The 12,805-nt window shown below is 34.7% G+C and overlaps 1 protein-coding gene across 1 annotated transcript in view; it reads left to right on the forward strand.

Moving 5' to 3' along the window:
- The window catches only part of LOC107624545, a 34,549-nt gene continuing 22,065 nt past the window's right edge, over positions 322-12,805 (forward strand). Inside the window, exon 1 of the mRNA XM_021114458.1 lies at positions 322-454. Coding sequence (XP_020970117.1) covers positions 322-454 — 133 coding nt within the window. The remainder of the gene's footprint in view (positions 455-12,805) is intronic.

Below are 12,805 nucleotides of genomic sequence, written 5' to 3' on the forward strand. Positions count from 1 at the left end.
ATATTGAATGTTTTTTTTAATTTATTTAGATATTCTTTAAATTATTTTTTTAGTCAATTTTTTATTATATTAATTTAAAAAAATAAAACACACACATTTAAATAAATTTAGTGTCTTTTTTTCAAATTTACAATACAAATTCAAAAAACAGTTTAAGTAAGATTAAAATCCAGAAATTCAATTTCAAATATTCAAATTTATTTTAGACTCTTAAACACTAACACATAAAAAAAAAACCCTAAAATTTCAAAACACACCTCCCTCCTAAAACGACAAAATTTAGGTATTGCGATCCTCATCGTCGTTACCGCTTCTTCCGCGATGCGCTCCTCCTCTGTGTCGCGCTCATCCTCGTCACTGCTTCCTCCTCCGCGACAAGCTCCTCCTCGTCGCTGCGCTTCTCCTACGCGCCACTTCCTCCTCCGCGACACGTTCCTCCGTGCCAGAAACATAGGTATTTGGATATGTTTGTATTGACAATTTTTTTTTCCACTATTCTGTTTGATTTAAAATTTGTTACCTCCTTCACATTTTCTGGATTATTAGAGTTCCTTTTTTTCTTTTTCTCTGTTTAATAAAAAGTTCTATCTTCTCAATCTATACATAATATTAGATGTGTTTGTAGTTTTTTCGTTTTTTTTAATGTGTTTGTGATGATATTTTTTTTTTGCGCTCATCTATTTGATTTGGGATTTGTAATATTAAGTAATTTAAATGTGTCAATACTGAATTTTGAATGTGTTTATATTATTCATTTAATTTTAGACGTGTTTATGTTGTTCTTTATGGCTCCATTTAGTTTATGTATAGGATGAGACATAGGCACAAAGACACAAACATTAAAGACATATACATAAAATATGTGTCTGTATATTATATTTGGCAAAAATAATGAATAAAGACAAATATTTGAAAAACATTGAATTACCCTTCATTCAACTACAAGTTTTACCACCATTACTGCACACCCATCACCCCAAACACTGGACATCATCACTATTGAATTTTTATTTCTTTCAGTATTTTTTTTTAATATCATCTCAAATTATCATTCATACAATTTTCTTGAAAAAAAAATAGAAAACCAAAGTTCAGAATTTATCAAAGATTAATCAAAATTTAAATAAATAAAAAATTAAATGTACAATTTTTTTCTTGAAGAAAATAGAAAACCAGTGCCCAAAGAAAGAGAGGAAAAAGAAGATGATTGCAAGGAAGAAGCAGAAAACCTAGAAGAAAAAGATAGCAGAAAAGAGAATGACGGAGACAACTACTTAAAGAAAAAGAGGCAGAGGTAGAACCAAAAAAGACAAATCAAGAGAAAGAGGGAGAGACAGAGCAGATCTGGAAGGTGAAGTTTGGATATGGAAGGTGTGGAGAGACAGAACGGATCTGAAAGAGGAGTGCGGTGAGGCAGTCTCGACGACGGAGACGAGGCAGAACGCAGAGAAATGCGTGTCCATGAATAAGCAGAGTAATGCGACAGCGAATGGCAAATTGGATGGCAACGTCATCGGGAGAGGAAGAGACGACAATCCAGTTTCCATTGGTGAGGGTTGAAGAAGGAAGAACGAGGAGGATTGTGACCAGTGAGAAAGGAAGAGGTGGTTGTAGAATTGAAAGAGGAAAAGAAAAGAGAAAGGTTTGGGAAGATAGAAGAACACATTTTGAAAATTTAAAAATTGAATAAGAGTAAAAGAATAAAAAATTAGTGTCTCACAAGTTGTGTCTTAGTATCTCAATAAATTGGAGGTAGACAAATTTAGTGTCTCCATGTTCATCCATGTCCTCCCGTGTTCTTCAAAATTCTGTCTCACCAAACCAAACATCAGACATGTCTCACCATGTTCATGTATCATTGAAACATGGACATCAACCAAACGCTACCTATATTCCCAAGTTTGTATATTTAATTTTTGAAGTGAGTTTAAATTATTTTAAAAATTTATGTGATTTCATTGAAAGTGGTTACAAGTTTTACTTGGATAATAGTACAGAAAAAATTGTTACAAATTTTAATTTTGATTTACAAAAAATTAAGTATTTAAAATAAAAGTACTTCTTTAAAAATAAAAAATATAATTAATTTAAAATTAAAATAATAAAATATTAAATTTAAAGGCCGAATAAATGACAATATTTAAATGATGATAAGAATTTCTCGCCTTTTTTTTTCGTCATTCACGGTATTCCTTAATCTGATATGCCAAGGATTAATCCATTACGGATCTGAGCTTGGATTTAAACTCCTGATACATATTTAAGCAGACAAATGACCATTTTTTATTAAATAATAAACACCACTACATAACTCACCAAAACCTCACTTAGCCCAAACTCAAGGGTCCGTTGTTGAATGCGCAGCTCATCCTCCACAGCTCTGAACCAGTGCGGCTCAACAACTTTAAGCCGTCCACAAGCAAGCTTGGCTTAATTTCATGGTACCATCATAGTCGCTACTTAATATTAGACTTATTGGCCTTTTTGTCTTTTCGGCAATCATTACAGGGATCCTTTAGTAATTGCCACAGATGCTAGCAAATAAATGGTTAACTTAAAAACTGTTCGTACTTGGAATAGCAATGTACCAGTAAAGTGGTCTGGTATATGTGAAATTTTTCCGTCCAAATAATGAATTAAATATATGAAAGACGGCGATGTAGATAGAAATTCTTTATGTGAGGATGTTAACATGTAGAACACGGTAAGAGATGTCCTACTGCTCTGTTAACCCAAGAAGAAAGGTTCGAAATGTTGTTTCTGACCTCTGGTGGTATGGTTGTCAGCGTAGCTTATGAAGTATGAACGACTTGTGTTTCAGCTAGCTATTTAGTGGAGAAAAGCTTAGCATTAATTGCTTAGGTTTGTGTGGATTGGGCCAAAGTAATGGAGCTCTTCTTTAACATTGGAATATAATTTTTTTCTGTGGCCTAGAAAATTAGTTAAAGTTGTCTTATATCACCCAAAAATATAAAGAGAGTTGATAATAATACAAAAAAAAAAAGGGCTAAATTTATCATATTGATGTAGGTTTATTCAATTAATTTATTCTAATGAGTTATCCTAGGAATATTTTAATTGAGATCACTGTTACAATAGGTTTTTGAAGGATGTTATTTATGGAGGATTAAACATAGGTTACTGATGAGATAATTAGAAAAGGATAAAAAAATTTTAAAAAATTATATTTAATATTTATAACGAGAAGTGATATGGTTATTTTAATTTTATTTATTAGAGTTTTTTTAATTCAACTTTTGAAACCTATTAATTAAGTTGACAACTCTTTATTAGATGTATATATAATTTAAATATATTAAATTACACAGTTAGTCCCTACACTTTCAGTGAAATTACAAATTGGTCCTTACAGTTTAAAAGTTTGTAATTGGATCCTTGAAGAAAATTAAAATTTGTAATTGGATCCCCACTAACGTTTAGCATAAATGGAAACGTTAAATGTTGTTATTTTACCAGAATGCCTATACGAATCAATGTTCTAAAGAGTCAATTTGAAAGAGAAGATAACGATCTCTCATAATGTTCCTCCAGTATCATCCAGTATCTGTTAGGATTGAAGGATTTTTTTGAGCTGTAATAGACCCAAACCAGTTGTCCGAAGGAAGCTTAATATCCAGGAGTATGAACAAGAGAAGACATCAATGCTTCTGTGGGAAAGAGGTGGTGGTGCTCTCGTCGTCGTCTATTGATATTTCTTCTGTTGAAGTTAACTTTTATTTTGACAATCATATATAGTTGAAAGAATTCTTTACTTTGATTTTGTAATTATATGAAAGATAAATTTATTTTAATGATTATTTATTAGTATATATAGAAAAAAAAAGATTATGCATCTTTAAAGAAAAGAGATTGGCAAAATAAAAAAATGGTGTTCTAATCAAATTTAAATTAAGATAGCAAATTCACATGTTATAAAAATTATAAATATATGAAATTTGATTATATTTCATAATAATAAAAATTTCTATTATAATATACGTATAGTATTTGTCCGCAGTTAAAAATTTTTTGAATCCCTCACTGCATGGTGTGTAAGCCAAAATCACAAATAATTGGGAAAAAAAATGGTTAGCTGGAGATATTAAGGCAAAAAAATGGTTATCTTTTTTGAACACTTATTTTTTGTGTTTAGTTATTTTTTCCTCTTCTGGAGACAGATGTAATTTCACATCTTAAATTCGTGTTTACGTGAAACAAAAAATTGTTGTTTGTATAATTAAAAAATTAGGTTCTATGTTATTTTATATGTTATTTTTAATTTAATAAATAAATATTAATTTTTATTATAAAATTGATGAATAAAATTTATTTAAATATTTAAATTAAAATGATAAGATAAAATAAAATAATTATTTAGATTAATTTTTTTTAGTTTTCTTTTATTTAAAAGGAATTTTGAATAATATAATCTAAACAACATTTAGCTGATTACAATCGATGTTAATGTAAAAATTGTCAAACATAAATCACATTAATACTAATTCAATTTAAATGAAATTCAATTTTATGTAAACTTCTATTTACAAACTTCAATATAAAAGCGGTTGTATTTTTATGAATATTAAACACGGAGTAATACATGTTAAGCAAGGAGTAATTTAGTTTCTTTTTATAGTAATTAATTTAAGGCAAACAGAAAGACCGATTACTTAGGCTTGGTTTAGTAAAATTTTTACTTTTCGAAAGTAGCTCATAGAAATTATCTTTTATAATCTTTTTTGTTCTCCTTTGCGTTTCTGTATTGATTGTTTATGGCTTCTCTGCTCTTCTTTGACTTTGAATAAATTCATACAATTGATTGATTTATGTGTTGTTTGTGTATGAATTTATACAATTGATTGGTTGATCTGAATCTGAATTTTTAGTATGTGGCTTGAAGATTAAGATTATTTTTTTGTTGAAATCTCTTATTATCGCAAGGGCAATTTAGTCGTTTTATTTATTTTAGTATCTGTTTTTATTTTGAACCAAATAAATATTAAGATATAACTCAGTCTTGTACACTTTTACACTAAACACAATACTGAGATTTATTTCAATCTTTGTCTCCCAATCTCTATCTCCCAGTCTCAATCTCAGTTTCTCTTCCAAACACTACCTTAATTTACCAAACACCTACATCTCCAAAAAGTTTTACCCAACGAAGCGTTAGCATTGTTAGATTAGGCTTTGGTATGAATGTTTGGCTAAAACATGATTACTTCACACTTTGTCAATATTTTATTAGGCTAATGTTAGATTTAAGATGGTAGTAAGCTGTGAAGTTTGACATGATTACATCAATTTAGCGTGCCAAAAGCTTATGTTGAAGATAAACGTCTTTTATTTTTAATATTGGAGAAGAAAGTGTGTTTTTTTGTATTATAGAAATGAGGAGTGTATCACAAAATTGTGGAAGTGAAGTAAAAGAAATTAGAGAGTCAGATTTAAAAAGCGAAAATCTAAGGGTCAGATTTCACAAATTTAAGAATTAGATTTGTGTTTAATTATAAATTTTTTTTTAATCTCAAATCTGATGGTCAAATTTGTGTATTTGGCAAATTTTATTATCAAGTTGGACCCTCTGATTTCTTATTTCAACAATAAAATAAATACTCATTTTATCCACACTAATAAATAACACAATATATTTTTCAGTTTCAAAAAAAATTAACGATAAAGTGTGTAGGAATAATTCAATAATATATATGCTAAGTTGAGTGGAACATTTGTCATCTTGACATCAGTTTTTTTTTTTTTATTTTGCCAAAAGGGAATGTTGCACAAACTAAAAAAAACTCCTAATTCACTATTATTTCATTCGGATTTATCTTTATACATGGGTTGTAGTACAGACACGTCAACGCAGAGAATGGCTACTTTCGGTCATCTCTCAGAAAAATGATCCAATGCCCTGTCACGGCACGGCTAATCGTCTGGAGGCATCACCCTTGTCAATGACTTCATCTTATCCTCTCAGTGAAAATGATCAACGCACCCTGTCACGGCACGGCTATTCATCTGTCGGTTCTCGATCATGTTGGAATAGGATTTACTATCCTTTTGCGTCTGTCACTAACGCCCTGCAATCGCGAGTTAGGAGCTCGTCACAGTAATTCATTCATTGAATCCTACTCGGAATACCACAGACAATGTTTAGACCTTCCGGATTCTCTTGAATGCCGCCATCATTCTAGCTTACACCACGAAGATTCTGGTTAGGAGATCTAAGAGATACTCATTCAGTCTAAGGTAGAACGGAAGTGGTTGTCAGTCACGCGTTCATAGGGAATGATGATGATTGTCACGTTCATCACATTCAGATTGAAGTACGAATGAATATCTTAGAAGCGAAATAAGATGAATTGAATAGAAAACAGTAGTACTTTGCATTAATCTTTGAGGAACAGCAGAGCTCCACACCTTAATCTATGGAGTGTAGAAACTCTACCGTGAAAATACATAAGTGAAAGGTCCAGGCATGGCCGAGATGACCAGCCCCCAAAACGTGATCAATAGATCAAAAGATAATCCAAAGATGGTCAAAAAGACGTCTAATATAATAGTGAAAGGTCCTATTTATAATAAACTAGCTACTAGGGTTTACAGAAGTAAGTAATTGATGCATAAATCCACTTCCGGGGCCCACTTGGTGTGTGCTTGAATCTTTCTTAACAAGCAAGTAACAAACTTTAAAATTTTTGAATCAAAAACAGCAGAAGAAAAATCACACCCTGGAGGAAGCATCTGCCTGGCGTTCAACGCCAGAACAGAGCATGGTTCTGGCGCTGAACGCCCAAAATGGGCAGTGTTTGGGCGCTGAACGCCCAGAACAGGTATGGTTCTGGCGTTCAACGCCAGAAATGGCCAACAAATGGGCGTTGAACGCCCAAAATGGGCACCAACCTGGCGCTGAACGCCCAGAGTTGTGTGCAAGGGCATTTTACATGCCTAATGGATGCAGAGATGTAAATCCTTGACACCTCCGGATTTGTGGACCCCACAGGATCATCTCAGGATCTGTGGATCCCCACCCACCTCACCCTCTCTCTCTCCATTCATGGTCATCCCTTCTGTTTTCTATTCACCACTCACATCCATACACACATCCCTCCATCTCCTCCATATCTTCTTCTTCTTCTTCTATTCTTTCTTCTTTTGCTCGAGGGCGAGCAACATTCTAAGTTTGGTGTGGTAAAAGCATAAGCTTTTTGTTTTTCCATTACCATTAATGGCACCTAAGACCGGAGAAACCTCTGGAAAAGGGAAAGGGAAGACAAAGGCTTCCACCTCCGAGTCATGGGAGATGGAAAGATTCATCTCAAAGGGTCTATAGCTCAGTGGTAGAACATTTGACTGCAAATCAAGAGATCCCTGAGATACCTCAGGAGATACAGTTTTCTCCACAAAACTATTGGGAGCAAATCAACACCTCCCTAGGATAATTGAGTTCCAACATGGAACAACTAAGGGTGGAACATCAAGAGCACTCCATCATCCTTCATGAAATTAGAGAAGATCAAAAAAGCAATGAGGGAGGAGCAACAAAGACAAGGAAGAGACATAGAAGAGCTCAAGGACATCATTGGTTCCTCAAGAAGGAAACGCCACCATCACTAAGGTGGATTCATTCCTTGTTCTTATTTCTTCTGTTTTTCGTTTTCTATGTTAGGTGCTTATCTATGTTTGTGTCCTCATTACATGATCATTAGTAGTTAGTAACTATGTCTTAAAGTTATAAATGTCCTATGAATCCATCACCTCTCTTAAATGAAAAATGTTTTAATTCAAAAGAACAAGAAGTACATGAGTTTCGAATTTATCCTTGAACTTAGTTTAATTATATTGATGTGGTGACAATGCTTCTTGTTTTCTGAATGTATGCTTGAACAGTGCATATGTCTTTTGAAGTTGTTGTTTAAGAATGTTAAATATGTTGGCTCTTGAAAGAATGATGACTAGGAGACATGTTATTTGATAATCTGAAAAATCATAAAAATAATTCTTGAAGCAAGAAAAAGCAGCAAAGAACAAAGCTTGCAGAAAAAGAAAAAAAATAAATAGGCTCAAGAATCATCATACTGAACTAGGAGAATCAATAACACTATCTGAACTCTGAGTTCCTATAGATGCCAATCATTCTGAACCTCAATGGATAAAATGAGATGGCAAAACTATTCAAGAGGCAAAAAGCTATAAGTCCTACTCATATGATTGAAGCTATATTTCATTGATAGTTTGGAATTTATAGTATATTCTCTTCTTTTTATCCTATTTGATTTTTAGTTGCTTGGGGACAAGCAATAATTTAAGTTTGGTGTTGTGATGAGCGGATAATTTATACGCTTTTTGACATTGTTTTTAGTATGTTTTTAGTAGTATCTAGTTACTTTTAGGGATGTTTTCATTAGTTTTTATGTTAAATTCACATTTCTGGATTTTACTATGATTTTGTGTATTTTTCTGTGATTTCAGGTATTTTCTGGCTGAAATTGAGGGACTTGAGCAAAAATCAGATTCAGAGGTTGAAGAAGGACTGCTGATGCTGTTGGATTCTGACCTCCCTGCACTCAAAGTGTATTTTCTGGAGCTACAGAACTTGAAATGGCGCGCTTCCAATTGCGTTGGAAAGTAGACATCCAGGGATTTCCAGAAATATATAATAGTTCATACTTTGGCCAAGAATAGATGACGTAAACTGGCGTTCAACGCTAGCTCTCTGCCCAATTCTGGCGTCCAGCGCCAGAAAAGGATCCAAAACCAGAGTTGAACACCCAAACTGGCACAAATACTGGCGTTCAACTCCAAGAAGGACCTCTACACGTGCAACACTCAAAGCTCAGCCCAAGCACACACCAAGTAGGCCCCGGAAGTGGATTTATGCATCAATTACTAACTTATGTAAACCCTAGTAGCTAGTTTATTATAAATAGGACATTTCACTATTGTATTTGACATCCTGAGTTTTATCTTCGGATCATAGTAGTCTTGGTTACTCCGGTTCTCCTCTGGGGCCGAGACCAATGAACTCCATTATCACTTATGTATTTTCAACGGTAGAGTTTCTACACTCCATAGATTAAGGTGTGGAGCTCTGCTGTTCCTCAAAGATTAATGCAAAGAACTACTGTTTTCTATTCAATTCATCTTATTTTGCTTCTAAGATATTCATTCGCTCTTCAACCTGAATGTGATGAACGTGACAATCATCATCATTCCCTATGAATACGTGCCTGACAACCACTTCCGTTCTACCTTCGACTGAATGAGTATCTCTTAGATCTCTTAATCAGAATCTTCGTGGTGTAAGCTAGAATGATGGCGGCAATCAAGAGAATTCAGAAAGTCTAAACCTTGTCTGTGGTATTCCGAGTAGGATTCAATGATTGAATGACTGTGACGAGCTTCAAAATCGCGATTTCCGGGCGTAGTGACAGACGCAAAAGGATAGTAAATCCTATTCCAGCATGATCGAGAACCGACAGATGAATAGCCGTGCCGTGACAGGGTGCGTTGACCATTTTCACTGAGAGGATAAGATGAAACCATTGACAAGGGTGATGCCTCCAGACAATTAGCCATGCCGTGACAGGGCATTTGGATCATTTTCCCGAGAGAAGACCGAAAGTAGCCATTGACAATGGTGATGTATCACATAAAGCCAGCCATGGAAAGGAGTAAGACTGATTGGATGAAGATAGCAGGAAAGCAGAGGTTCAGAGGAACAAAAGCATCTCTATTCGCTTATCTGAAATTCTCACCAATGAATTACATAAGTATTTCTATCCTTTATTATTTATCTTTTAATTATCTAATCCAATCACATTTAACCCCTACTTGACTGAGATTTGCAAGGTGACCATAGCTTGCTTCATACCAACAATCTCCATGGGATTCGACCCTTACTCACGTAAGGTATTACTTGGACGACCCAGTGCACTTGCTGGTTAGTTGTGCGAAGTTGTGAACCATGGTATTGGCATCATGTTTGTGGCGCCATTACCAGGGAAAGAAAGAGCGATGAATTTTACATAATTAAAGTGTAATCACAATTTCTGCGCACCAAGTTTTTGGCGCCGTTGCCGGGGATTGTTCGAGTCTGGACAACTGACGGTTCATCTTGTTGCTCAGATTAGGTAATTTTCTTTTTGTTTTGTTTTCAAAAATTTTTCAAAAATATTTCAAATTTTTTTTTTGTTTTCGAAAAAAAAATAATAATAAAAATAAAAAAATTTTGGAATCCTTATTTTTCTTTTTCATGATTGATTTTCGAAAAAAAAATTAAAGAAAATACAAAAAAAAAAATCATAAAATCATAAAAATCAAAAATATTTTTGTGTTTCTTGTTTGAGTCTTGAGTCATGTTATAAGTTTGGTGTCAATTGCATGTGCATCTTGCATTTTTTCGAAAAAATTCATGCATTCATAGTGTTCTTCATGATCTTCAAGTTGTTCTTGGTAAGTTTTCTTGTTTGATCTTTACATTTGCATGTTTTGTGTCTTTTCTTGTTTTTCATATGCATTATTGAATTCGTAGTGTCTCAAAAACTTGGTGCACAAATTGTGAATCACACTTTTCACAACTCGTACCACTGACCAGCAAGTGCACTGGGTCGTCCAAGTAATACCTCACGTGAGTAAGGGTCGAATCCCACGGAGATTGTTGGTTTGAAGCAATCTATGATTATCTTGTAAATCTTAGTCAGGTAGTCAATTATATTTATCAGTTGAATTGCAAATAAACAAGAGAGCATGGATTAAAGGTTACTTGTTATGCAGTAATGGAGAATATGTTGGAGTTTTGGAGATGCTTTGTCTTCTGAATCTCTGCTTTCCTCTGTCTTCTTGTTCACGCACGCACGTCCTCCTATGGCAAGCTGTGTGTTGGTGGATCACCGTTGTCAATGGCTACCTTCCATCCTTCCAGTGAAAACTACGCTCACGCGCTCTGTCACAGCACGGCTAATCACCGGTTGGTTCTCGATCCGGTTGGAATAGAATCCCTTGATTCTTTTGCGTTTGTCACTAACGCCCAGCCTTCAGGAGTTTGAAGCTCGTCACAGTCATTCAATCCTTGAATCCTACTCGGAATACCACAGACAAGGTTTAGACTTTCTGGATTCTCATGAATGCTGCCATCAATTCTAGCTTATACCACGAAGATTCTGATTAAGAGATCTAAGAGATACTCATTCAATCTGATATAGAACAGAGGTGGTTGTCAGGCACACGTTCATGGGTTGAGAATGGTGATGAGTGTCACGGATCATCACCTTTATCACAGTTAAGCGCGAATGAACATCTTAGATAGGAACAAGCGTGTTTGAATAGAAAATAGAAATACTTGCATTAATTCATCGAGACACAGCAGAACTCCTCACCCCCAACAATGGAGTTTAGAGACTCATGCCGTTAAAGAGTACAAAGTTCAGATCTAAAAATGTCATGAGATGTAAAATAAGTCTCTAAAAGTTGTTTAAATACTAAACTAGTAGCCTAGGTTTACAGAAAATGAGTAAACTATAGCAGATGGTATAGAGATCCACTTCTGGGGCCCACTTGGTGTGTGCTGGGGCTGAGATTTAAGCAATTCACGTGCATAAGGCCATTTTGGGCGTTCAACGCCAGGTTTGGATCCATTTCTGGCGTTGAACTCCAACTTTTAATCCTTTTCTGGCGCTGGACGCCAGAATTGGGCAGAGAACTGGCGTTGAATGCCAGTTTACGTCATCTATCCTTGAGCAAAGTATAGACTATTATATATTGATGGAAAGCCCTGGATGTCTACTTTCCAACGCAATTGGAAGCACGCCATTTCGAGTTCTGTAGCTCCAGAAAATCCACTTTGAGTGCAGGGAGGTCAGAATCCAACAGCATCAGCAGTCTTTTTTCAGCCTGAATCATATTTTTGCTCAGCTCCCTCAATTTCAGCCAGAAAAATACCTGAAATTACAGAAAAATACACAACTCATAGTAAAGTCTAGAAATATGAATTTTTCCTAAAAACTAATGAAAATAAACTAAAAACTAACTAAAACATACTAAAAGCTATATGAAATTAACCCCAAAAAGCGTATCAAATATCCGCTCATCACAACACCAAACTTAAACTGTTGCTTGTCCTCAAGCAACTAGACAAATAAAATAGAAGACTAATAGGTTGAGAAGCAATAATATTTCAGAGTTTTTGAGTGAAGCTCAGATTCTAATTAGATGAGCGGGACTAGTAGCTTTTTGCTTCTGAACAGTTTTGGCATCTCACTTTATCCATTGAAGCTCAGAGTGATTGGCATCTATAGGAACTTAGAATTCAGATAGTGTTATTGATTCTCCTATTTCAGTGTGATGATTCTTGAACACAGCTATTTTATGAGTCTTGGCCGTGGCCCTAAGCACTTTGTTTTCCAGTATTACCACCGGATACATAAATGCCACAGACACATAATTAGGTGAACCTTTTCATATTGTGGCTCAACTTTGCTAAAGCCCCCAATTAGAGGTGTCCAGGGTTCTTAAGCACACTCTTCTTTTTGCTTTGGACCTTGACTTTAACCGCTCAGTCTCAAGTTCTCACTTGACATCTACACGCCACAAGCACATGGTTAGGGACAGCTTGGTTTAGCCGCTTAGACCAGGATTTTATTCCTTTAGGCCCTCCTATCCACTGATACTCAAAGCCTTGGGATCCTTTTTATTTGCCCTTGCCTTTTGGTTTTAAAGGTTATTGGCTTTTTGCTCTTGCCTCTTGGTTTTAAGAGCTTTTGGCTTTTTCTGCTTGCTTTTTCTTTTTCTTTCTTTTTTTTTC

Source organism: Arachis ipaensis, chromosome B10 (genome assembly GCF_000816755.2).
Source record: "Arachis ipaensis cultivar K30076 chromosome B10, Araip1.1, whole genome shotgun sequence".
NCBI classification, from domain to species: domain Eukaryota; kingdom Viridiplantae; phylum Streptophyta; class Magnoliopsida; order Fabales; family Fabaceae; genus Arachis; species Arachis ipaensis.